The sequence below is a fragment of the Anser brachyrhynchus genome, assembly GCF_964034855.1.
Source record: "Anser brachyrhynchus genome assembly, chromosome: 21".
In the NCBI taxonomy this organism is placed as follows: Eukaryota; Metazoa; Chordata; class Aves; order Anseriformes; family Anatidae; genus Anser; species Anser brachyrhynchus.
In genome coordinates, this window is record NC_137714.1 from 9,378,588 (window position 1) to 9,402,549 (window position 23,962).

Genomic DNA, 23,962 nt, shown 5'->3' on the forward strand with positions numbered 1-23,962 from the left:
GAAGTGTTTACCATCTAGATGAAATGTTATTTGAGGAGGTTTTTGCTGAAGGCTTCATCAGTGCAAAAGCAAACTTATAGTCCTTGTAATTCTGTGCATGGTTTCAGTAGCTATTGAAGTAGGATGGTACTTCTTGTTTGGAGTGTTGCAACAGACATAGCCTGATACCTTTCCTGGTGTGCTCTGGATTGCAGCCATGTTATCACTTGAACTGTCCTCACCTCCAGTCCCCATGTAACTGGAAGTGCTTTCAGAAGTGATCTAAACCAGCACACTGGTGCCTGTAGCTATCTAGCAAGATTTGTATACCATCCATAGCACATGGCCTGCTGGTATGATGTGCTCTCAGCTCTTGGTTTTCTGTTATTAAAGCAAAAAAGTCTCACTGTTTGTCTACCAAACTGAACTGGAACATCTCTAAGAACATCCTTCTCTGCTGCAATAGTCTGTACGTTCTATAAAATCTGTTAGTGTGCTTCCACCTAGAGTAGTTTATTAATGCTTGTAACTATGGATGCTACACTTTGGCCCTTCTCCCCTATCCGAATTTTGAGAGTGGAAAAAGAGCAACGAAGGTAGATTGTCTTCTAGCGCGAAGGCAGTGCTATACTGTTCACTTAAATGCTGTCCTAGTAGCTCTCACTCAGTAGAATTTTATTTTCAAGGGTCCTGATCTGTCCAGAGTTTTTCCCTGATCAAATTACTTTTTAACTGCATTTGGAATTCTAGGGGTTTTATTACACAAAGGGTTAGCGAAGAGGGGATACCAACCCCACACTCATGTTGACAACTTTATATTGCAGTAATGAAGTCAAATCAATATACCACTGAATAAGGAACTTTCTCAAAAAGAAAAATGAAGTGCTAAATGAGGACTAAAAATTTGTGTTAAATCACAGGAAGAGTTACAGCATAGACACTCCAATAAAGAATTAATTGGTTGAAAATAATTAGCTTTAAGTTCTCTTGGTATAACAATTCAGTGTCTTGTTTAAGAATACAGTTATTTAAAATGATAAATAAATTACATTAATCTGGTATATAGCTTAATGCATGCACTGGTTCTGGCACTTCATATGTGGCCCTGGTTTGGGAAAGAAGCAGGGCATTCACAATACTTCAGTGCTTTCCAAGTGTCACTCTGCCCATGAATTTGCTCAGTTATTGGTAGCAGTTAGAGTTGCTTCAGTTCCACGCTCTGTGCTACGCCGCAGATCCCACAGCAGAGCAGGGCTGCCTTTAGCCTGCTGCCAGGAGAGGGGAGACCACCTTCTCAGGCTTCTTGGTGCCAGCCCAGGGCTTTCCTGGACCTTGCTCTTCAGAGCGAGGATGAGAGATCCACAGCTGTAGGCTGTGGGTCTTACTACCTACTGTGCAGTACACTATACAAATAAATGATTCCTAGTACCTACCTGCACTCCCATTTTTAATGTAACAACTGCCCGATTATGTATACTAAACACAGGTTAGTTTAATAAAAACAAATGTGGTAACTTAATAAGTTTGGATGATGATCATCGTGAAGCATAAGATTATAAATGCTCTGGAATACATGGTTTGTTTCATTATATACTAAGCAGCATCTTTCAGTAATGGTACCCATGACAGATTTTCAAAGGCTGTAACCCTACTGTAGGGAAATTCAATACTAGTATGTTCTTGGTTTTTTTTCTTTTTTTTTTAAGCAGTAATTATTATTGCACTTGCAAAATTTTTATAAGCCTGAAAATCTGCAAATCAATGTAAAACACATTTGACCAAGGAAGGCATTGCATATTTCTCAATAGATCTGTACTAGTGCAAATGTTTGTTGAGTGGTATAGTAATTAACTTGCATTGGCATGTATGTTCCGTTCCAGTTAAACAGATTCAATAGGTCTGCACCAGTACAGATATTGCATGCTGTAGGTTGAAGTTTGCAGCAAAGCATGTCTTGCGTTCTTCCTGCAAAAGTGCTTTGTTAGCATAGACTTTGCATGTTGAAGTGCTAAACTAAGGTATAGCATGTCTTGGTGAAAGAGCCAACAGCTTAAATAATGTGCATGTTCTCAGTAAGATCTACAATAACAGTTTAATTTTACATTGTGGTACTGAAGTGCAACAGAAAACACTTGGAAGTTGCACTGCATATCATGCATTAATAGATGGTATCTTGAACATATATATAATTAATCTAAACATTAAAAATAGTTTACTGCACACATGCATACATTTTTTTAGCACAGCAATTATTTTGGTTCAACTTCTGCTTCTAAGTGGTGCAGTAATGGAAACATTAATAATTTCAAGACCGAGTTGTTACAAAAAAATAAAACTAAATATACTAAAAATGATCAATTTGTCATTTGCGAGCATTTTCAGTTCACTGCAACAGCCCTCATATGTTTCCTTTAATGAAAGGATGATGCGGACTTAACAAGCAGGTAACGCCATGAGACATCCTAACCCACTAGGAGCAAACAGGCTCGTTGTCTTTTGTTCGATGCTGAAGTCCTCACTCCCCTCACATCAGCAGGGTCTTTTATATAGTACCTTGTATAAAGCCAGAATTTTTCTGAAAATTTCACTGTAAAATTGTATTAGGAATTTTGGCTCGGCACAGCAGTACCCAAATAGGAAATCAGAATTGGTGCTACTGCTTCCTGCCTTGCCCTTTCCTCAGCCTGAAGATCAGAGTACTTCCTGGCATCTGGGGGAGCTGTATTGAGACATTCTCTCTGCCTGACTTGGATTTCAGAAGAGTGCCATAGCCTCTTAAAGGTACGTCTTCAGGCTCTGAAAATGGCATGTGCATTTAGACTGGCAGAGCCCTCTAACTTTCCAGACATGATATTCTCCAACAGTTTGAGGTAAGCAGCAAAGGTCTGACCTTACTCGTGTTGGTCAGCATGATTTCTTCGTTGACTCCAGTTTCCCCCAGTTTCACGCATTAAGATAGTGCCTTTGAGTGCTAGAGCTTTGAGTAATCTAAACCTGGGAGTTAAAAACAACCAGCTCCTCCTGAGTATGTTTAATTGTACATGCAGAAAAATAAATTAAAAAAAAATAGGAGGTATATTTATAGGCCAAATCTAGAGGTCAGATTATAGCCTTCATCATGTTTTTGTATTACCAAGCTGGTGAAAGAGACAAAAGATAATGTATGAGTACCTAAAGAGGCTACAAACTGACATTCGTGCTGCTTAGCTCTTTTGACATCTCTTAGTATCTAAATTATATTTGCTTAGACTTTGTTAAATTAAATCAATTTTAGTTGGATTCTGTTTCATAGGTTTGCAGCTCTGACATGATTCTTTGCACCACGCCTTTGTCACTTGTCCTTTGAAGTTTTAGCTAGAGTAATTGGGCATGTACATAGTCAGCTAAATCAACTTAAGCTGTCTTCTACTCCTTTTAGGGCAGGTCTCCCCTTGTGGTAAAGGAGGAAAGGCATGTGGAAGCAGGCAGGTGGCAGAGGTCTTGCACCATGGAAAGGAGCACCCCGCAGAATGAGGCAGAGCCAGGTTGCCCAAGCTCAGCTGGGCACCTGCCTTCAGGTTTAGGGGCAGCACAGGAAGCCCTTCTGGATTTGGTTTGGCTCCTCTGCAGGCAGCCTTCACTGACATGCAGCCAGTTTGTGAGCCTGAGCAGAGAATTACTGCTATGCCAGCACCAATGCAGAATCCTACTTTATTTGATGGGACTGAAGTTATTCACTTCTCTTCATCTTTTTAATTTACTTATTAACTATTTCAGCTTTCAGTGATGATTTGGTTCTTATACAGACAAGTGCTAGAGGGAGGTAATGTATTGCATGGATTTTAAAGGGTGGAGAATGAAGTATCAGGCCACATCAAGGGAGAGTAACCCTTCCACTTCGTCTCCTTTGGCATGCAATGTCCTCTACTACTGGCTGTGAAAAAACATGTATCTACTACCACTACCAAAGTACTAGAGACTACAGTGAACAGAAGCTAGAATAAGTGTGAAGTAACCTTTCTTCACACCCTACCAGATCCTTTTACTCACATATAAACACTCATTTACATGAAATTCTGTGCCTATTAACATCAGGCTTCCCCTCTAAGTTTGATTGATTTTCCCCCCACTGGGCCGGGCATAACATGAAATTGTCCCATGATTCAGTGGTTTACAGAGAAAAGAAGTTAACACTGAAAAGCCACTTTACCATAACAGCTGCAATAGCAGGCAACTACACAATCAGTTAATGATAAGAAAAAGGGGGGGGGGGGGGGCAATTAAATAGAACAATACCACAATGAGGCACGTTGTATTTACATGTAACATGAAAACTCATTAGCTAGAAATTAGTATACATTTCCAAATGTGCTTTTTTCTCAGATTTCTACTGTTCCCTCATGCGCTTCCAACTGTTTACAGTGTCAAGAGCATACTACCTTCCTGTCATTTCTCTGGGAGGTGGCTCTTTTACACTGGAGGTTAAAGGGAGGAATCATCTTGATTTTTCTATCTTGAAAAAGTTTTTGGAATAGACATGTTATATAGCTCCTCTTTGTTTTTTCAGAGTGAAAGAATTGAAAAAGGCCAAGGAACTTGAAGATACACAGCAGCATCCCGTAGCAATGTGACATTGCTTTTCAGACTGTTTTCATTTTCTGTTTTTAGCAGAGACATGCAACAACAACAAAAATACCCACTGCAGTTCTGGAAATACCATCTGCAGGATTTTAACAGTAATGTTTTGGTCATTGCATTTGCACTTTCATGGACAACTTTTAATTTGTTCAGCAAGACATCTTGGAACTCAATCTTCTGTTGGATCATAGAAAAAAAAAAGAGACACCAGGAAGAATTTGTGAGTTGCTTCATTCTCCAAGACGGAAGAAGCGATTATTTATCCTTTTCATATAGGGCTGTATTGAACAACATGTGGAACTGTACAAATATTATACCAAAAATATTGTTAAGAAAAGGTGGGAATGCACAAGCAACACAAGAATGTTGTTCCTGCACTTGTCAGTCATCTCCAAGAAACTGAAGCTTTGAGAGTCTCAGTGGAGGGGCTTAGATCAGTACATCTTTATTGGGTCCATGCATCCTCATTTCCTTCGCTCTTCTGTCCTTTGTGTTTCTTTTAAATCTCTACAGCACACTTAATGCAACTTTTTAAATCTGCAGGTTTTTAATACATCCCGTGGGAACTTACAGAAGGGGTTGGTATTTGAGATAAACGGGTAATGCATGAGAAACAGAGAGAGCAACTTAAGCAAGTTTTAAAAAGTTTCTTTTTGGTATTTTTTTACTAGAACCTGCAAAAACATATCAATTGTCATGTACTTTTTCTCATATTCAGCACTTTATTTTCTAGCCTTACTTTCATGTGCTATTATTTTAAGTTCTTGAAATAATTTGTAAGACGTGTAGCTTTTTATCTTAAGTAACTGTCAAACCTCTTGTCATTTTGCAGAGTCACATACATATGTTGCCTGGACATTTTATACCACCTAAAGATCAGAGTGGTGCTGCATTCTGGCCAGTAAATTTCTTATTTTGGCTATTTCATCAAATCTGGGCAGTTTCTGTATATATAGAAGGTAGAAATGGAAAATGACAAAATATTTGAAAGGGAATATATTGATTAATTACTAAATATTTTATTCATAAAGGGTCAATAACTTGGCAAGATAAAATTATTATTTGTATAGTTTTGTCTGAATGAACGAGAAGAGTGTGGATGTATTGTTTGTACATATTGTATATATTAAAACAAAGAGATATGTGCATGAACTCAAGAAAAAGAAATGAACAAAAGCAAAGCATTAGTGGCTATGGTCTGTAAAATGAAACAAAAACTTTATTTCACTATAAGAAACTTTATTTTAAATGTTCTTTAGAAGAACATTTTTGCTAAAGCATGACTAAATGGCAAAAAAGAGCTACTGTATTTAGACTTAGGAAAAAAAGGCAGAGCAACATTACTTTAAAAAAAAAAAAAAAAGAAAAAAAAAGATATGTTTACATTTGATTTTGGCTACCAGGAGTTTGGTTTGGTTTGGTTGAATTTCATTTATTTATTCCTTCCTTCTTCCTCCTTCCCGCCCCCTTTTTTTTTTTTGCCAATGGTGCCAAGTAATGTGAATGCTAATATTGCTTAAGAAAATTAAGTTACTTTTGCAAAGCAGATAATCATAAGAGTACAAAAAAGCATATCTAGCTTAACACCATACACTCACTCCAATAAAGAACACTTAGAATGAACATAAAATGAAAAACAAAAACAAAAAAAAGAAATAGTATGAAAGTAGAAAATATGTTTCACATTTTCATATCTCCTGCTGGAAGTCAGAAAATCTAATAAAAATTGCACAAAAAAATTAAAAAAAAATAAAAAAAGATGCAAACGGATCTTGTAGGGGTGTCATGGTATATTGCTATTTCCACATAGTGAGGAGCCAAAGAAATTAGATTTATTTTTTTTCATTAAAGTACTAACTTAAAACTGTCACAAATTCTCAACAATAGGAACCAGGTTCTGATCTTGATTACACAGGAATGTAAGGGAAGTAACTCCTGGTGGATTATGTACATGTGTCTGAGATCAGAAACTGTTCCTTTGTGCCTGGTTTGCTAGCGGCAGTTTAAATTTTCTGAATGGACTGGTGTAAATTTGAGATTGTTAGTTTTGGATTAGTTGTTCTTGCTCGATCCCGGCCACCAACTGCAATGTTTAAACACAAGGCTTGTTGTGAAGCCTAAAAATATTCACACATAAGAAACTTTTAAACTGGTGTCTTTAGAAGAAGAGTTAAAAAAAAAAAAAAAAAAAGATTGTGGCAAAAAAAAAAAAAAACTGGGGTCAGTGCTCTTGGTGCCTTTTCTATAATTGTACCTGTTTTTAATTACTTCTTTTCACTGCCAGCATTGAATTACAGTAGATGTGCTATAGCTCATTATCAGAATTCTCTTGTACATTTCTGAACTGCTGCTTTATGACCTGATTCAATTAAAAAAAAAAAAAGTAAAAAAGAATGGTCGGGCTCTCACACTGTGTCTGTGGGCAGCCTCATAGACTCAATTTATTGTATGGAATTAGGACTTTAAATGTTAAATTTTCCTCGCACACAAAAATGGAAATCAAGAAGAATCTCCTTTGGGATGAACAAGAAATGCTCTGTATTAATACTGGAATAACTCTGACATTCTGAAATAGAAATGTTGCTCCCATTAACCAATATGTGACGATATAGAATTGACCTTTTTCCTAACAAGAGTAGTGACCTCAGTGGAAATATTTTAATTCCCTATATTTATAAAAACAATTCAGTAATATACAGAGCTATTTCAAATTACTCTTCCAGATCCATGGGCCTGGTGGTGTATCTACTAACCTAGATCCTGCTTCAGCCAAATGTTTAAGCATGTACTTGCTGTTAGGCATGCAAGCAATTCCATAGGGTCAACAGAAATACTTGCATGCTTGAAGCTAAGTACAGCTTCCAAGTGCTTTCTTGTGTCGGGTCATAACCCTTCAGTGTATCACTGGGGAGTTAAAAAGACTCCCAATGAAGTGAAGTGATTTTGCTCACCCTTGATTGTGGAACTTGTGTTTTCACAGAAGATAAGTGCAGCTTCCCGGGAAAACTCAAATTCCCAAGTGCCAGGAGCCAAATCTTCTGTCTTCTGATAATAGAATTGCTCCTTTGTGAAACACACTTAACAGCAGTAATACTGTGTGAAAGAAATACAAAATATAACATGAACCCCCTCTCTGGATGCACGCTTATGGCAGTTCCACACAATAGCTGGTGCCCAATGGGGGGTCCCCAAGACTTGCATGTAAAACTAGTATAGATGTCTTCTCTTTTGTAAGTTTTATTTTTGTAACCGTGCATGTAAAGCATCACTGAATCAATGGATCTGTTGAAGAACTCAGCTGCTGGAACCATGCAAAATGTTTTGAATTGCCCTTAAAATATGGAAAATGTTTTCTGAATGCTTTATATTCTTTCTGCTGTAAATTAAAAACAAAGAAAATTTCCCCATACAAAGTGTGTGCCTTTTTTTAAAGTCTCTTCTGTTCTAGTTTAAAAGGGTGACATACTCCTTTAGTCACTGTAAGTAATTTTGAAAATAAATGTTTCTTCTTCTAGAATGTGTTTTTAAGCTGCTTGTAAGTAGCACTCTGTCCTTTAATCTAGGACATCCAGGATGAGCTGTTCCATCACCTTTCAGGGATGGAGGTGAGGCTGACTGGCCTGGAGTTTCCTGGGTCCTCCTCCTTGCCCCCATTTGAAGCCTTGCGTGACACCGGCTTTCTTCCTGTCCTCAGGCACCTCTCCTGTTGTCCACAGCCTTAGAAAGATGATGGAGAGTGGCCTAGCAATAACATCTGCCGGTTCCCTCCGCACTCATGGGTGCATCCTATCGGGGCCCAAGGATTTGTGGCTATCAACTTTGCCTAAATAATCTCTAACCCGTCCTCCTCAACCAAGGGAAAGTCCTCCTTTCTCCAGACTTCCTCTCTTGTTTCCAGGGTCTGGAATTCATGCCTTAGCAGTAGAGACTGAAGCAAAGAATGCATTCAGTACCTGCCTTTCCTGTATCCTTTGTTACTCCTTGCTCATCCATGCAGGTCTCCTGCCCCGTTTGCTTGGCTTCTCGCTCATAGGGATGCACTGATCTAGAGCTTGAAGGAAGCAATGCTTGAATATTAACCAGTTCTCCTGGATACCCACACACCAGCCTTCTAGAGCCCTAACCCATGGGATTCCTGCAAGTAGGTCCCTGAAGAGGCCAAAGTCTGTGCTCCTGAAGTCCAGTACTGCAGTCCTACTAATTGGCCTGCTTCCTCCATGCAGGATCCTGAACTCCAGGATGTTGGCGTTCTTACTGAAAAACTATGCACACCTAGTACTAGAATGCTAACTCCTACACTACACAAAAAATAAGGGTAAATCTTAGTAGAATTCATGAGGCCTGCAGATACAGAAGCCTAAGAGAGAACATCTAATAACACAATAATAATTAGAATTAACAGCTAATTATTGCACTGATAGAAAACATAACAGATACATAAGAGATAACGGATACATAAGTTACATGACCCAACCCTCAGTAATGCAACTATTGTACCTGACTGGGAAGCTAGCCTAACAGGGTAAAACAGCTTAAAAAATTTAATTATCTGGTCTGTGAGACTGTGTCAGTACTCTTATGAGTAAATTCTTCCAAAACCCATAAGTGCAACAGAAGATGAGATTTCATTAAGAGTTTCTTCTGGACTATAGTGAAAATTTAACTATATTTCCCTCTAAAAGTAAATCACCATTGTTACATAATGCCACAGTTTGCTCACAGGTTCTTCTCTGCTTCCCTGTGCCCATTAATTCCTGGGTTCTCCTTTGGCATTATGTTAGGTAGACAGAAATTAAACACCCACCCAATGTTCATTCCCCCCCCCACCCCCCAGAGGAAGAGAATTGTAAGAGCAATAGTAAGGAGAAAAAAAAACAACAACTGGAGATAAAAACAGTGTAATAAATGAAGGAAAAGGAAAACAAATAAAAATACAGAAAGGATGCAAAGGCAATCACGCATAACCTCCGACCAGCAGACGGAGACCTTGAAAAGACACACATGCACTCATGCACGCACACACACCCTCCCCCCATTCTGTTGCTGAGGATAATTTTATCTGGCACGGCGTATCCCACAGCTCGGCTGGGCCCTTCTCCCACCATACCCAGCCTACTTGCTGCGGGGGGTGGCATGAGAAACAGAGAAGGCCTTGACACTGTGCAGGCCTGTTCTGCAACAGCCAAAACATCGGTACGTTATCAACACTTATTTGGCCACGAATCAAAAATACAACACCATACAGACTGAGATGAACATTAATGCAATCCCAGCCAGGTCCAGTACTGGCATAACCCAGCTAGGTCTCAGAAACGAGCCCAGATATACTTCTGGGCTCGGGGCACTCCAACAGACCTTTACAGTTTGAATAGAAGAGAACAGAACAGAACAGTCAGGCAGGACCTACAAAGATCATCAAGTCCAGCTGCCTGACCTCTTCAGGGCTAACCAGAAGTTAAAGCACGGTACTGAAAGCATTGCCTAAATGCCCCTCAAGCGCTGACAGGCACGGGGCATCAGCCACCTCTCTAGGAAGCCTGTGTCAGCGGCTGGCCCCCCTCACTGCAAAGTTTTGTCTGTACTGCCCAGCCCGACCCTCCCCGGTGCGGATTCTGGCAGGAGCTGCGTGTCCTGCCCTCAGCAGCGGGATGCAAGCAGCCGGCGTCAGGTGCCCCGTGCCGATGGGGCCGCCCCGCTTCCCTCCTCAGCACCTTCCCTGCCTTCGGCTGAGCCGCGCACGAACGGTTACCACTAAAAAAGGGACCCCCACCCCCCCCCACCCCGGCACACGGCGGGGTCCCGAAATCGCCCCTCGGCGTCAGCAGACCGGGGCCGGGCGCTGGGACACAACCGCGGGCAGCCAGGGGAGCGCACGGCGGGCCGCGGGGGCAGCGCGCGCACACTGCCGGGCACGGCCACGCGCACGGCCACGCGCGCGGGCAGTAGGCGGCCACCTTGACGTCACCGATCACGACGTCAGCACCCGGCACCGCGGCCCCCAGCGGCCGCGCCCCGCGCGTTGCGCCCCGCCTCGCCCCGTCCCAGGGGCGGGCCCAGACAGGGCCCCGCCCCGCCCCGCCCGCTGCGTCACTTCCCGGACGCCGCCGGAGCCGCGCGCAGTTCTCGTTGGGCCCCGTCAGGACGCGCTCGGCGCGGCCCCCGCCGGCAGGATGTGAGTGCGGGCCGGGGGGCGCTGGGCCGCGCCTCGGGGTCCCCCGCGGCCGGGGGAGCTGGGGAGCGGCCCGGGAGTGGCGGCGGCCGGCCGGTCGGGTGGGCGGGTGGCGGCGGGAGCAGGCCCAGGGCGCGGCGGCCTTTCCGGCCCGGCCCGGGTCGCTGGTGGCGGCTGGGTGTTCCTGGGCCGGTGCCGCCCGCGGGCGGGGGCTTCCGAGAGCGGCTCCGCTTCGGGCCGCGAGCGGGAGGCCGAGCCCAGGCGTAAGTTGGGCTGCGCTCGCGGCGCGGGCTGGGTGCCAGACTCCTGCTCGGGTGGGGCATCCTGTCCTGTCCGGGCTTCTTTGCGACAAGCTAGGTGGAGTTCTGCCAGCCCGAGGGGTCTTCGCGGAAGGTATTGCCTTTGCAGCCAGCGAAATGAGAGACAAGTTTCTAGTGACTGGTTTGTTGTGTTTGGAACCTCAGAAAGTAGTTTTACTTTTTTTTGAGTCTATTTAGCTTTGGACTAGCGCTAAAACAGCGTGAAAGGGTGACTGAAATGCCAAAACCCAACAGCAGTTGCTTTGTCATTAGAGCATGGGCTACTTTTGAGCCTTGTCAGAGGCTACCTGGCTTGGTGCTTGTGTATGCATATGTTTGTTTCCTTTAAATGTAAATTTGAATCCAATGTCCAAATGTGTAAAGACAGCCAACATTCAGATTCAGCTTTCTGGACATCAGGTGACATTCAATCATACATGTATGTGATGCAGAAAAAAATGAAAACATGGAAAAGCAAAACGAGTGCAGGTAGTTAAAAGATAGACAATAAAAAGTCATTAAAGCTGTGAAAATAGTATGAGAAACCACGAAGGATGGTTGCGTCAATTATGAAGAGTCATTAAAGCTGTGAAAATAGTATGAGAAACCACGAAGGATGGTTGCATCAATTATGAAGATGTGGAATGTTGTACCAGGTTAGAAAGGTACAACCTAAGGTTATAAGCTTCAAGCTAACCAGAGGTAAACTGTTGTACATGCTGAGTGCCTATTCCTTCTTGTGCTTTTTCTTGCTCAATGTCAACTCTTTCAAAGAACAGGAGAAGGCAACCACAAGAAGAGCACATAAATAGAACAACCATTAAGTTTCTGTACTTAATTTTTTGTAAACTGTTTTGAAGAGTAGTGTTTGTGCTGGGGCACGGGGGGAACACCACTGAGCCCAACCTCTTGAATATCTGAACCCTATGAACCCCTACTGGAGTTGTCATGTGCTTTATTATAAATTATAGCGTTACCCAGTCACTACTGTCTTTTAGCACATGAACCAATTCATTGGCAGGAGATTTGGCATGCAGTGTGACTTACACCCATAGTCAGCTGCTAAAGAATCACTTGTCCAGCAGGAAAGGAAACTGCCCTGTTTATTTTAAGGATCAAAGTTTCCTGTTTTCAGGAGTGTCAGGTAACTTGTATATTCTATGCATATCAACTTAAAAATAAACAATCTGTAAAAAGCAGAATACTGATGACTTTCTTTACTGCAGGTCAGCCAGTGTTCCTGGAAGCTCAAATGTGGCTGCTGGCAGTAATCGTCGACTTCAGCAGACTCAACATCAAGTGGATGAGGTAAAAGTTTAGTTTATTAACATTGTAGTCCTTTTCCTTAGGAAACTCTGGTAACTAGAACAGATATTTTTGTCAGAGTGGTTATATAGTCATTACATAACCTGGTGAAGCTTAGTATCATTCAGCTTTCTTTATTATACTTGTCACTTTAACTCTTGAAAACTTCTTAAATAATAATCCAGCTGGAGTGGGTAAGTGGGTACCAGTGTCCAAATGCAAGTTGTGAACTCACTGCTTGATGGATTGCCTTAAGCAAAGATAATCTTTACAGAGACCAAGCTTTCTCCTTTACAGTAGCAAAGAAGGCTCACCTCCAAGTATCATGTTGAGTCTTTGGGGAAGGCCAAAAGCTAGCCTGGTTACCAACAATATTTTTGACATATGGTTGACTATTGTATTTAAATGCCTCAGCTCCTTCTGGAGCTAGTTAGGAATTACTTCCCAGGTTTAAGGGAATACCAGCACAACTGGCAGTACTGACACTCAAACGTCCAGCTGCAGGTGAATTCAAGAGTCTTGTCTAAGTTTCTAAGGCTGTCTTGTTTTGATAACCTAAAAGGCAATAGCTTGTACTCCTTAGAGAACATTAAGAGCACCATGTTTTGCATGCAATTGATAAAGCTGATAACTTCCTGATGTAGGTTGTTGACATCATGAGAGTAAATGTGGACAAAGTATTGGAACGCGATCAGAAGCTGTCAGAGCTGGATGACCGTGCTGATGCACTGCAAGCAGGAGCTTCCCAGTTTGAGACCAGCGCAGCCAAGCTGAAAAGAAAGTATTGGTGGAAGAACTGTAAGGTAATCATGGCTTGTACACTTATAATATTCAGTATCACAACTAACAGCATTACGGTCAGCATCTCAAATGGCAGAAGTAACAGGGACTTCAGCCAGTGTTACTTGTTACAGCATCTAGTTTTAAAACATGGTAGTGTTCTGGTAAAGCAACCAAAAGCTGGATTACCAGCCATGCTGCTTGATACAAGACACTGTCAAAGATGGTAATGGCCACAGGGAAACACTACAATAATCTGAGGCGTTGGGGAGCAGGAGTAAAAAGGTGATAAATGCATAGGTTGAGTTAATACGCAAGCAAGCACTGGACTGCAGAAGGAGCTCATTCAGTCTCCTATAGTCGTAGCTATTGGCAAAGATTGGAGTCCTCATTAGTGAGCAACGAAGACAATGGAAAATGTGGTGTAGGATAAGAGGAGAAATGATGTTTAAGTTCGTTATTCCTGGTTTTATGGTCACCTGAAACGCGCTGTGGATGGAGGCATAGCGGAGAAGAACTTGTTGGTCTACTCCAATTTGCCCGTGTTATACAGCTTACCATCTCTAAGTGGTAATGGTGAATTAAAAACTGTTTACTGAAAAAGTTTTAATTACAATGTTAAATGTACCCCACAAAGCAAAAGTACTTTGCAAGGGCTGATTTCCTGTACTCTAAAGGCCTGTTAATGCTGCTGTACTGCTTATAGTAAGTGTTGTCTGACTTTCTTCACAGATGTGGGCAATTTTGATAGCTGTTGTTCTCTTTATCATCATCATCATTATTGGTAAGTTTCACTGAAATGGATATTTGTTATACAGTTGGAATAGATAGGGTTAATTCACTGACTAGTAAAGTTTAAAGAAAGCTGAGATATTGAGATGAAGGTGTATATGTAAATTTAAAATATCAGTGACCACTTTAACTATTGTTGACTTGGAGTGAGTGGTAAATGACCACTGTAAGAGCCCCAATAGCTGAATTTCACACACCTGTGCAATGTGAAACTGAGAACCCCACTGGCTTATGAATGCCCTTGTTTTTACAGCTGCATATTGCAGAAGGAGAAATACCATATCCCTCCCTTGACTGTCTCGTCTGTCCCAGTTTCTTGCTAGATGAATCCTTTTCAGTGCAATAGGTCCTGTTATACTAGGCAGACTTCTTTCAAGCAGAGACTTTGCTACTGCCAGGTGAAATGGTACCAAGGCTGGATCAGAATAGTAAGCCAGGGAGCATACAGCTCAGACTCTGTTTTGAATTCTAGAGTATGTACTCTCTATTTCTTGAGAGGACAAAACAAGTTTGTGCTGTAATACGGAAACAAACACTGCAGTTTTTTTGTTATGATAATAAACATTAGCAACATAGTCCTAGATGAGAAATGTGCACAAGAATACGGGAAAACTAAAAGCAGGAAAACCAATGTGGAAAACTCTTAAATCCCTCTTTACCTATCTCTAGGATCTTAAATTCTTAAAATACAAGATTGTTATCGTAGAGGGCTGAAGGAGACTGTCCACTGTTCAATTTTTCTTCTTTTTATAGTCTGGAGTGCGTTTTCATGAGTTACAGGAAGAAACTCCAGTCCACTGAAGGTGTCTGTCTTCAGCCTCTCCAATTCAAACCTGCTGTGTTTTCAGCCCATCTGCTGTTTAAAGCAAACCTATTCTGATTACTGAAATGCTAACTTTACCTGGTTGCCTTAAGACACTCCTAATACAAATACTAACAAGCACAGCCCGCCACTTGCACAGTGCCTTGGTGAACGGGGAGCACAGAGCTGGGGAGGAGGATGTGGTTCTCAAAGCTTCCGCAGCTGATGCTGTAATCGGTTACAGGCCCTGTAGTTGGGGCCGGGATTTCTCCTCGATCCTCCTCTCCTGCCTACCCCCGCTCGGTGCCATTTCAGAGGGGCTCGCCCCCGCCTTGTCGGAAGTGCCTCTGGCTCCCGCTCTCGCCCAGCCTTAACGACGCGGAGCCCCGGAGCCGCCCCGCCAGCACTACCGCCGGGGGCCGCCCCGGGGGCGGCGGCGCCGCACGTGGCCGCGGGGCTGGCGCGCGCACGGGGGCCGCGTGCGGCGGCGCGTGAGGGGCGGGGCGCTGCCCCCGCCGCGCGCCGGCCCCTCCAATAAAGTGGCTCTGGACCCGCTCCCGCCTCCTGTCTCTGTGTGGGCGGGGGGGGCGCGGCGCACGTGGCCGCGGTGTGTGGGGCGGCGGGGCCGCGTGCGGCGGCCGTTACGTAAGCGCGCGGCCCGCAGCGGGTCGGGCTCGGGAGGGCGGAGCGGCCGCGGGCTGCGGAGCGGAGGTGGCCCGGTGCGCGCTCCCTCGCGGCCGGCCGGAGGGGCCGGCGTACCTGGAGGAGGGGGGAGCGCGCGCTGGAGAGACGGAGGAAAGCCCCGACCCGGGCTGCGGCGGGGGAAGAGGAGCTTCGTTTCCCGGTGTTCTCCGGGAGTTGCCTGTTGGTTTTTTTCCTCCGTGAGAGGTTCACGAGACCCTCCTGCGCTGTAGGCGAAGGGGCGCGAGCTTGCTGACGAGCCGGGCCGTGGCGTTCGATGTCCCGGCGCCGGAGCGCTTCCCTGCTCCGCGATGGACGGGAGCGAGCCCCAGGGCAGCCGCTCGGAGCGGGGCGCGGGCCGGCCCTCGTTTAACGCAGCTGGCTTGGGGAAGCAGGAGGGAGGGCGGCGGGAAGATGCGGAGTTACGTTGCGGTACACGCGTGGGAGCCAGCTCCGGTAGGAAGCGGTGCGATGGACCGAAATCCAGCAGAAGCGATTTCTTCGGCTACGAGTCGAACGGCAGTTCAGCTCGAAGTTTCAGGAGGCAGAGCGAAGTTAACAACAGGTAACTTGGCAGCGTGTGGAGCTGACCGTCCTGCTGCTTGAATGAACGTACTTGAGCAGAGAGCTAACGTCAGAACCGAGGATTTGATGTATTTGTGGTTCAGAGCTCTTCTCAGGGTTGAATTACTTCAGTCCTACAAGGAAGCTTCTGTGCATTGCAAACCACGATGTTTGTAATGGACTCAGGTGTAGGTTAGATTGTTGTTGCATGATTCCTCCTAAGCTGTTTGTCAGATACATAGATTGGCAGATCTAGATATATCCACAAACCTTTTGTGGCCTCTAAATATAATCTAAAGATTGCATTTAGCAGCAGTAAAGCAGAATTAAATAATGCTTTTTGAGAATGCTCAGAAATTCAATGAGGCACTTCTGTTGTGGTTTTTTTTTTTAAGCAATTTGAGAGCCATAATTCATGCAACGTTGAATTTGCATGTAAAATTAATACATAGTAGTTAAGCTTTTTTAGTGATTTATGTAGTGAGAATATGTTTCTAATAAAATGCCAAAAGGACAACAGTTAGTTAAAATAACCGTGTTTGTATCTCACCTGTAAGATTAGAATCAGTCTACGTTTTGAGGGTATTGACTGCTTCTGTTTCAGCCAGTGAAATAAGTAAAAGTAAGAAGTGGGAGATTTTGCTTGTTAATAACCTTGCAGCTGCGGGGTCCTACTGCTCTGTTGTAACGAAGGCACGTAAATCATGTGAAGAGTGAAATTTTTGCATCAGGTGTATTTTGAGGACCTCATGGTCCTGTGAATTGTTTTTAATCAGATGCAGACTTCAAAACTAGAAAGACTTACTTACACAAAGAGTAAGCGTCTATTAATGATTTTCATACCAGCAAGATTTAGAAAAATCTGTAGTAAACATCAGCTTATTTTTAATTGATAAACATCTTAGCTAGCAGTTTGGTTGCGATGCTGTTGCCATCCGTAATGTGCTGGAATTGGAAAGGAGGAAGGTTAGAGGAGAAATGGTTAGGTAGCAAAGAAGTCGGCAAGATACAACAGCAAATAACAGTGAATGAACATTAGGTCTTTTCCTTATATTTTGTGAATCTGAAGCTAAGCCCATGTAGTGGTAATTTAGTGAATAATTTTGTGAGAGGGAAAAAAAGCTTCTATACCAGAAATCCCCAGCAAGGTCTAACTTTGGTTTTACAGTGATCAGTTGGATTGGAGCCAGTCTCACAAAGACCTCATGATGATGATGATCCAAGAAATGAAAAAGTGTTTGCCTGAAGATAAAAGGAGTTCCAGCAAGCCCAGTACCATCAGTGCTCTCAATTATGCTTTGCAGTGTGTCCAACAGGTCCAAGGTAAGCGTGGAAAAAAAATGGAAGTGCAGAAGCCATACAGCAGCTTGTTTTGAATAGATATGGCTGGCAACAGATAGCATTAAAAAAAGGAAAGTATTTTACTTATCCTGCAAAGAATTAACTTTTTGAACCATTGCTTTTTAATCATGATGTTATCTTTTCTATTTAAGTGTCCACTGCTTTTCTTTTATTCAGGGTGCAGCCGCAAATAGGCGTGTACAAATAACTTGCCATGTGTGTGTTGAAAAAACAACATTCTTGTCCCACCTCAAAAACTTACTAGATAATCTGTTTTCAAACAAAACTAAGTAGCTAAATTTATTCTTTTGCCATCACATTCTGTCTTTTCTATTTTTCCTGTGCTTCTTTTCTATAACATAAATAGGTCACTCCAATAGTATAATCACTATGCCTTTTTCCTTTGTCATTACACAGACTTTCCTCATCTCAACCTGGGCCTCACCTAAAAAGATGACAAAAGTATGAGGGCTGTAAGAAATACTTTCAAAATTGTCCCGTTACTGACTTCCTTGTGTTTGTTTTGCTTTTCCTGTTTTTTTTTTTTTTCAATAAGCAAACAAAGAGTTTTTCCAGGCCTTGAATGATCGAAGAGTGTTTCAGACAGATATGATGACATACAGCATAGAAGAGTTGGTGACAGTTGCATCAGAACACACTCCAAAAAACAGTGTAAGGAATTCAGTAGCACTCAAGATCATCACTTGCTATTTCACTCTCCATTTTGTCTCATTATACGTTTTTCAAATAGAATGTGTAAAAACAAAAAGCACTTAAGTTTTATTCAAACAGATCTTTGTGTTAGTAATGGTAGGTCAGTGCTACTGCTTATCAAAGCTGACTTAGCATACCCAACAGAAGCAAGTGAAAAAGTACCTGTGTTTTCTTTTTTCTTGTTTCCTAGACACAACCATGATCTCTGAGACTCTTAGAATTCATTTACAGCATAGTAATATTCTGCGTTGGTCATAGCAGAATGTTTTCAAAGCTGATCAAGTCCATAGCTGTGAAGGTCTTTAGTTTCTATTTGTACTCCTGGATTGTTGATTGATTGATTTTTTTGCAGTATGTTTCATGGTTTCTGGCTCTGTTTCAAATAAAAGAGTGCTTCTTGAGATTCAGTGCTATTAGATGCTGTATCAGAAATACTGCAAGTTAAAAAGATCGTAGAATATTCTTGTGTGTGGAATCATGGTGAATACTATGAAATCTGGGGAGAAGTCTGTGGACTGATAACCATTCTGGAAAATTGCAAGCGTCAGTGGAATATGCTTCGATTTTGATATTGTAGTCTTACTCACTTCTGCAAATAACGAGTGAGCTATGATAGCACAGGAGATTTAAGTAGCGCACACACTATTTTAATTGAACACTAGCTTAAGAACACGTTTTCTGGTACCTCTCTCTTCAGTTTTGGTCTGTGGTGGTTTGTATGTTTTGTGGGTTTGGTTTGTTGGGGTTTTTTTGGCTTTTTTTTTTTTTTTTATTCCTTTCAATATTCCTTCTGTCTGTTGGAGGAGGATTGCCTTTAACATCGTTTGTTTTCCAGGATACCTTTGTGGCTGTGTTTTCCCTGCTTTCTGGGCGCATAGTGCATATTTCCAAGCAGGCAGCATCTATTCTAAACTGTAAGAAGAAAGTGTTGGACTCTTCCCGGTTCGTAGAGCTGCTCGCCCCTCAGGATGTGAGTGTGTTCTACACACATACTGATCAGTCCCACCTGCCGCTTTGGAATGTGGAAAATCAAACAGGTATGACTTGATGCTTTATCTGTCTTTCTGTCTTCACAGAATTTGGATAGAATGGTTGTTTGCTTTAAATGCTTATGCTACCAATATATATAGGCGACAAAGTCCAGAGCTGTCACTACAGAAGACTGTGGGACATCAGAGGGTCCATTAGTGGACCCTTAGGTAGGGTCCTCTAACATGCTAGGGATTCCTGAACTTTGCAAGCCGGTCATATGCCTGTCCATCAGAGCAGTGGCACCCCTGGGGAGCTGTTATTATTTTCTTGCTGTGAATTATTACTGAATTTTCTTCTCCCCATAACTCTTGGTTGTATATAGTTTTTAGTACATGGTTCACAAATTTTAGCGTTTGCTTTCCATGGTAATGAACTGGAAAAAGCTTTTTAGATCATGTGTATTTCCTCTGAATTTAGCTCCAGGTCAGCAGTTTCTCCAAGTGAGTGGGCTGGACAAGAGAGAAAAATATTTGAAGTGGTAACAGACAGTTGAACAGCTAAATCAATAGCTATTATAGAGCAGGTTGTGAGACTTTAGTCTTGCTCTTAAAGCCTGGAGAATGCAGAGTTCAAAACAGTTCTGATAGGTGTGACCTTTTTTAGGATATGAACTGATACCTTCAATGTATGTTCTTCTTCTTAGCCTCTCTGTATGAATATGCCCAGGTGAAATCCTTTTTCTGCAGGATCAGGCAAGTACACTGTTAGAGTTTTATGTTTATGAAGGCTGGGCCTAGGGAATGATACTGGGCGCAGACAGCAATTTTCTTGTTATGACTGACCATTGTGAGCTTGTAGAACTCCATTACAAAAATGACTTACTTTGTTTAATATCAACATCCAACAGGATGTTTTGAATATCTTTTCCATAGTGATGGTTAAACTTGCGTGGGATAGAAGGAAAACTGTTCATACATGTTTCTTTCAGTACTGCTGTGCAGGAGAAGAATGTTCTTGTGGAAAAAGCACTGTTCTCCCTTTTACAGTTTGAAAGTGGAGGCAAAGGGTGTTTTGCTTAAGATTGTTCAGGAGTTTGTGACGGAGGTAGTAACAGAAACTCAGTCACCTGAGTCCAGATACAAGACCTGAATCCTGAGATACTACTTTCTGTCACTGTGGATTCAATTTGTTGCTTTGTGCCTGGCTAATCTTATCGCTAAAAGAAGAAGAATACAGAGGCTAGCCTGTAATCTTGAGTGCAACTTTGTTCCAGACTCAGGTGGCCTCCAGATTTCAGTAGGAACTGTTTGGTTCTGAGAAGATATAATACTTATTCTGCCTTCCAGTAGATCACTGATACATTCATGTTTCAAAGACCCAAGCTCTAAAATCATCCTTCAAGTCTCCTGAACTCAGCAGGGCAGATTTCAATTTTACTTTGGGGAACTGTTTGTAGGATGCGTAAACATTTCGCAATACTTTTTTTTTTTTTTTTTATGTTTTCATATAACATCTCCTTCCTTTATGTAACAGAACCTTTCAACTATGTGGGCTTCCTGAGTAAAAATATTTTTTCACAAGCACACACAAGGACTAAGTATGAAAATGTTTTTTTTGTGGGTTAAACTCTTTCTGTTACATCCAAATTCTATTTGTTTCATTTCAGTCAAACAGAAGTTTTCAGTTGTCAACATTTCAGTTGTCAGAACAACAACTATTTCTGAGCTGAGGCTGGAGGAGTCTTGCTTAATTAGGTCAATGAAACAAAACCTGAGAAACAAGTTTTTGCCTTAAAATGGTACAGAATAAAACAACAGGGTTTTTTTTGTTTGTTTATTTTCTCTATTTAACTGGAAGGAGAGCACAAGAACAAATGATTGGTTCTCATGTGGGCTGAGAATTAGAAGGTGGCCTTTAACTATTAGGGTAATGGTATTCAGGAACAGCCTTTCAATGCGCGTACTGGAGGCAATGCACATACTGGATTTGAGGGGAGCAACTGTACTGCTGAATTGCTGGCCTGTGATTGCATGGGACTGTGCCTAGGACCTCAGGAGATTCTTTCTGATGATACGGTTCTGTGTGCTCTGCACAATATCCTTGTGCAGGGCTTTCAGCATTGGCGTAAAGCATCTGAGCCTTGATATCAATGTGTTAATCCCTTTTACTTTTTCTCAGGGGTGGTAAAGATCAAGAACAAGAAACGCATTGTTACCCATTCCGAATCACCCCGTACTTGGTCCACGTGTGTACTTCTGTCCACATAGATGCAGAATCCTGCTGCTTAGCTTTGGCTGAGAAAATTCACTCTGGATATGAAGGCAAGTCAGGAGAGTCCTGTGGAACACAAGCCAATAAGAAAATACAGTATATGAAAGTCAGCTTCATTTGATTAGAATTTGTTCTTGGGTAGTCTGGCCGTTGTAACTTCGAGCATATGAGTGCGTGCATGTATGCATGCATGTGTATCCAAAACATATGAGCCTTTGATAGGCCCTGAAACATTTGACCTCATCTCACTACATTTATATTTTGGAGAAGTCTATATCACCTAAAAGTTTGTTATGTCTCTTTGAGTTACTGATCAGAAAGCCGTGAACAGTTAAAAAGTTCAGGAGCCTATAACGCTCTGTCATGAGCAAAAGTTAGATTTTCTGTCTTAATGCATATTTTCTGTTTCAGTAAATACTTCTTTTTCAATTAGCTCCTCGAATTCCTATGGAGAAAAGAATCTTCACCACCACTCACACTCCAGGATGTGTTTTTCTTGAGATAGATGATAGGTGAGATTTGAATCTTAAGAATGGTGAGGTACGTATGGAGAGGTAGCAAAAAGTCCTCTCGGAGTGCAGCTGGAAACCCAGGTAAATTATTTGAACTGTGAAGTTGGCAGTAGTTATCATTAACAAATAAGTTTTGTGTTAATTTTCAGTAATTATTTGTGTTAGTCTTCTCATTGAAAAACATCTAGAACTCCAAGAACATAATCTCCTTTAACTAAAAATGTAAAATAAAACAGGACTGCAGTCAGTTTTCAGGGACCTGTGCTAATACAAGTAGTGGAAAACCCACATCATACAAGGCTCTGAAGAATTACAATGCAGAGATGCAGTTTAACTGAGCTGGCTTAAATGGATTTGGCCAGAGAAAAGTTGTCTCCTGCAAACAACTGAGTGTTCTTACAACCCACTTCAGAGCATCCCTGTCAGATTTATTGCTGACATTTTGCCTGTGACCTCTTTCTTCATGATCATCCATCCCCTTTTTTGTCCTCCATATACGGAAGCACAAAACTGCTTGTGACTTAAATCTTCAGGCACAAAAATGTTTGTCATTGGTGTTTACAGTGCACTGGAAAGATTATCAGATGGTTTGGAAAATGTTCTGTAGCTTTAGTTCAGGCTGTTGTGGCTCATGCACGGGGACTTCACTGACAAGCAAAGGTTTTAGGATGTAAATACTCAAGACTAAATTGTAATCAATGATAACGTTTTTGGGTTTCAGAGCAGTGCCTTTGTTGGGTTACTTACCTCAAGATTTAATTGGAACATCCATGCTGATGTATTTGCACCCAGAAGATCGTCCTTTGATGATTGCTGTTCACCGTAAAAGTAAGTACAGTTGGCATAAAAGGTATTTATATTTCTTTTTGACATTATTCACATATTGCTTATTGTGTGACTGGTTTCTAGTCTGTTCAAAAATAAAGAAATTAAAGCAACCAATTTGATGTCAAAGCAAATTCAAAACTAGACTTCCAGACTTCTCCAGTCCTGCACATTTGTGCTTTCATTGCGGTGTCATAATGTAAACTAAACCTTGTTTCTTGGTTGTTTTTGCTCAGTCTTGAAGTTTGCTGGCCAGTCCCCTTTTGAACACTTACCCATTAGATTTTGTACTCAAAATGGGGATTATGTCATACTGGATACCAGCTGGTCCAGTTTTGTGAATCCATGGAGCAGAAAAGTGGTGTTCATCATTGGCCGACACAAAGTCCGAACGTAAGTCAGTTGTAGAATTGAACTGAACTAGAGCTGATGTTGCTTGTGTAGTCTGTGATAACTGTCTAGCATGTCTTACAGCCCTTCAGAACAGAAGCCCTGTCTTGCATTCCTTCTGAATAGTACTGTTGTTATTAATAACATTATCATTTATCATTTATTTATTTATTTATTATATTTATCATTATCATTTATTATGAAAAGAAGTAAATTACTTTGAAATAAAAAGCAAAGCTTACTTTTTTTTAATTCTGTGTATGCACATTTGATGTCCAAATAGTGTGACAATGGAAATGCCTAAATCAAAATTTTCAGTTTCAGATAAGCAAAATAAAACCTAAAAAGGAACGTAAAAGTGGATCACTTTAACAAACAATTAATGGACTTTCATTCTTGTTTTGCTCAAAAAAAAAAAACATTAATTGGAAAACAAGGCAGATTTTGGCTGTATGCTTATCTTTGGGATGGTTCACCTGGTACAGAATCTAAGTATTTATCTCTTTCTAAAAAAATGGGATTAGTACTGAATGTGAAAGTTAATCTTTTTTCATGTTTCTCATTAGTTTCCGAGAGATTTGGAAATATGTCTGCCTGATGCGTCCTCTTACCTGGTTTCTTTCGTAGGAGATGGCTTTTTTGGGGATGGCCTTTTGACTTTTCAAAGTGATCTTTTTTTCAAGGCTTTCTAGAATGTGAATTTGTTTTATGAGTGATGGAGGCAGAGGGGTAGATGCTTGTCAACCTTAACTCATGTTACTGTGCTGGTGTTCTGTCTTCTCCAAATCCTGGGGCTTTATGTGAAGCACTGTTTTCATATCACAGCCTCACTACCCTGGCTTAGCTGTTGGTGGAACAGATGACATCCTTTTATGTTGGTTCAGGGAAAAAGTCAAAATGAAATACAGATACTTTTTAAAACACAAATCTTTTCTAACTGTGCTTACAG

General features: G+C 41.8%; 3 protein-coding genes across 25 annotated transcripts in view; all 3 read left to right on the plus strand.

Moving 5' to 3' along the window:
• Positions 1 to 8,009, plus strand: part of CAMTA1 (calmodulin binding transcription activator 1) — a 375,482-nt gene extending 367,473 nt beyond the window's left edge. For all 10 annotated transcript variants that reach the window (XM_080563929.1, XM_080563940.1, XM_080563939.1 and 7 more), the window contains one exon: positions 4,526 to 8,009. In XM_080563929.1, coding sequence (XP_080420055.1) covers positions 4,526 to 4,589 — 64 coding nt within the window. In that variant the 3' untranslated portion in view covers positions 4,590 to 8,009. The remainder of the gene's footprint in view (positions 1 to 4,525) is intronic.
• Positions 8,010 to 10,619: 2,610 nt separating this feature from the next.
• On the plus strand, positions 10,620 to 14,886 carry VAMP3 (vesicle associated membrane protein 3). The gene is made up of 5 exons (XM_080564000.1): positions 10,620 to 10,768; positions 12,291 to 12,372; positions 13,014 to 13,172; positions 13,882 to 13,933; positions 14,695 to 14,886. Coding segments are annotated over exons 1-5 (315 nt in total). The 5' UTR covers positions 10,620 to 10,766; the 3' UTR covers positions 14,715 to 14,886.
• A 466-nt stretch (positions 14,887 to 15,352) lies between these two features.
• The window catches only part of PER3 (period circadian regulator 3), a 32,294-nt gene continuing 23,684 nt past the window's right edge, over positions 15,353 to 23,962 (plus strand). For all 14 annotated transcript variants that reach the window (XR_013941346.1, XR_013941347.1, XR_013941348.1 and 11 more), the window contains exons 1-9: positions 15,353 to 15,989; positions 17,157 to 17,311; positions 17,886 to 18,001; positions 18,879 to 19,080; positions 19,719 to 19,767; positions 21,194 to 21,336; positions 21,720 to 21,798; positions 22,520 to 22,626; positions 22,860 to 23,016. Coding sequence is in view for 11 of the 14 variants with exons in the window: in XM_080563948.1 (XP_080420074.1) it covers positions 15,736 to 15,989; positions 17,157 to 17,311; positions 17,886 to 18,001; positions 18,879 to 19,080; positions 19,719 to 19,767; positions 21,194 to 21,336; positions 21,720 to 21,798; positions 22,520 to 22,626; positions 22,860 to 23,016 (1,262 nt within the window). In the remaining 3 variants the exon portion in view is untranslated. The remainder of the gene's footprint in view (positions 15,990 to 17,156; positions 17,312 to 17,885; positions 18,002 to 18,878; positions 19,081 to 19,718; positions 19,768 to 21,193; positions 21,337 to 21,719; positions 21,799 to 22,519; positions 22,627 to 22,859; positions 23,017 to 23,962) is intronic.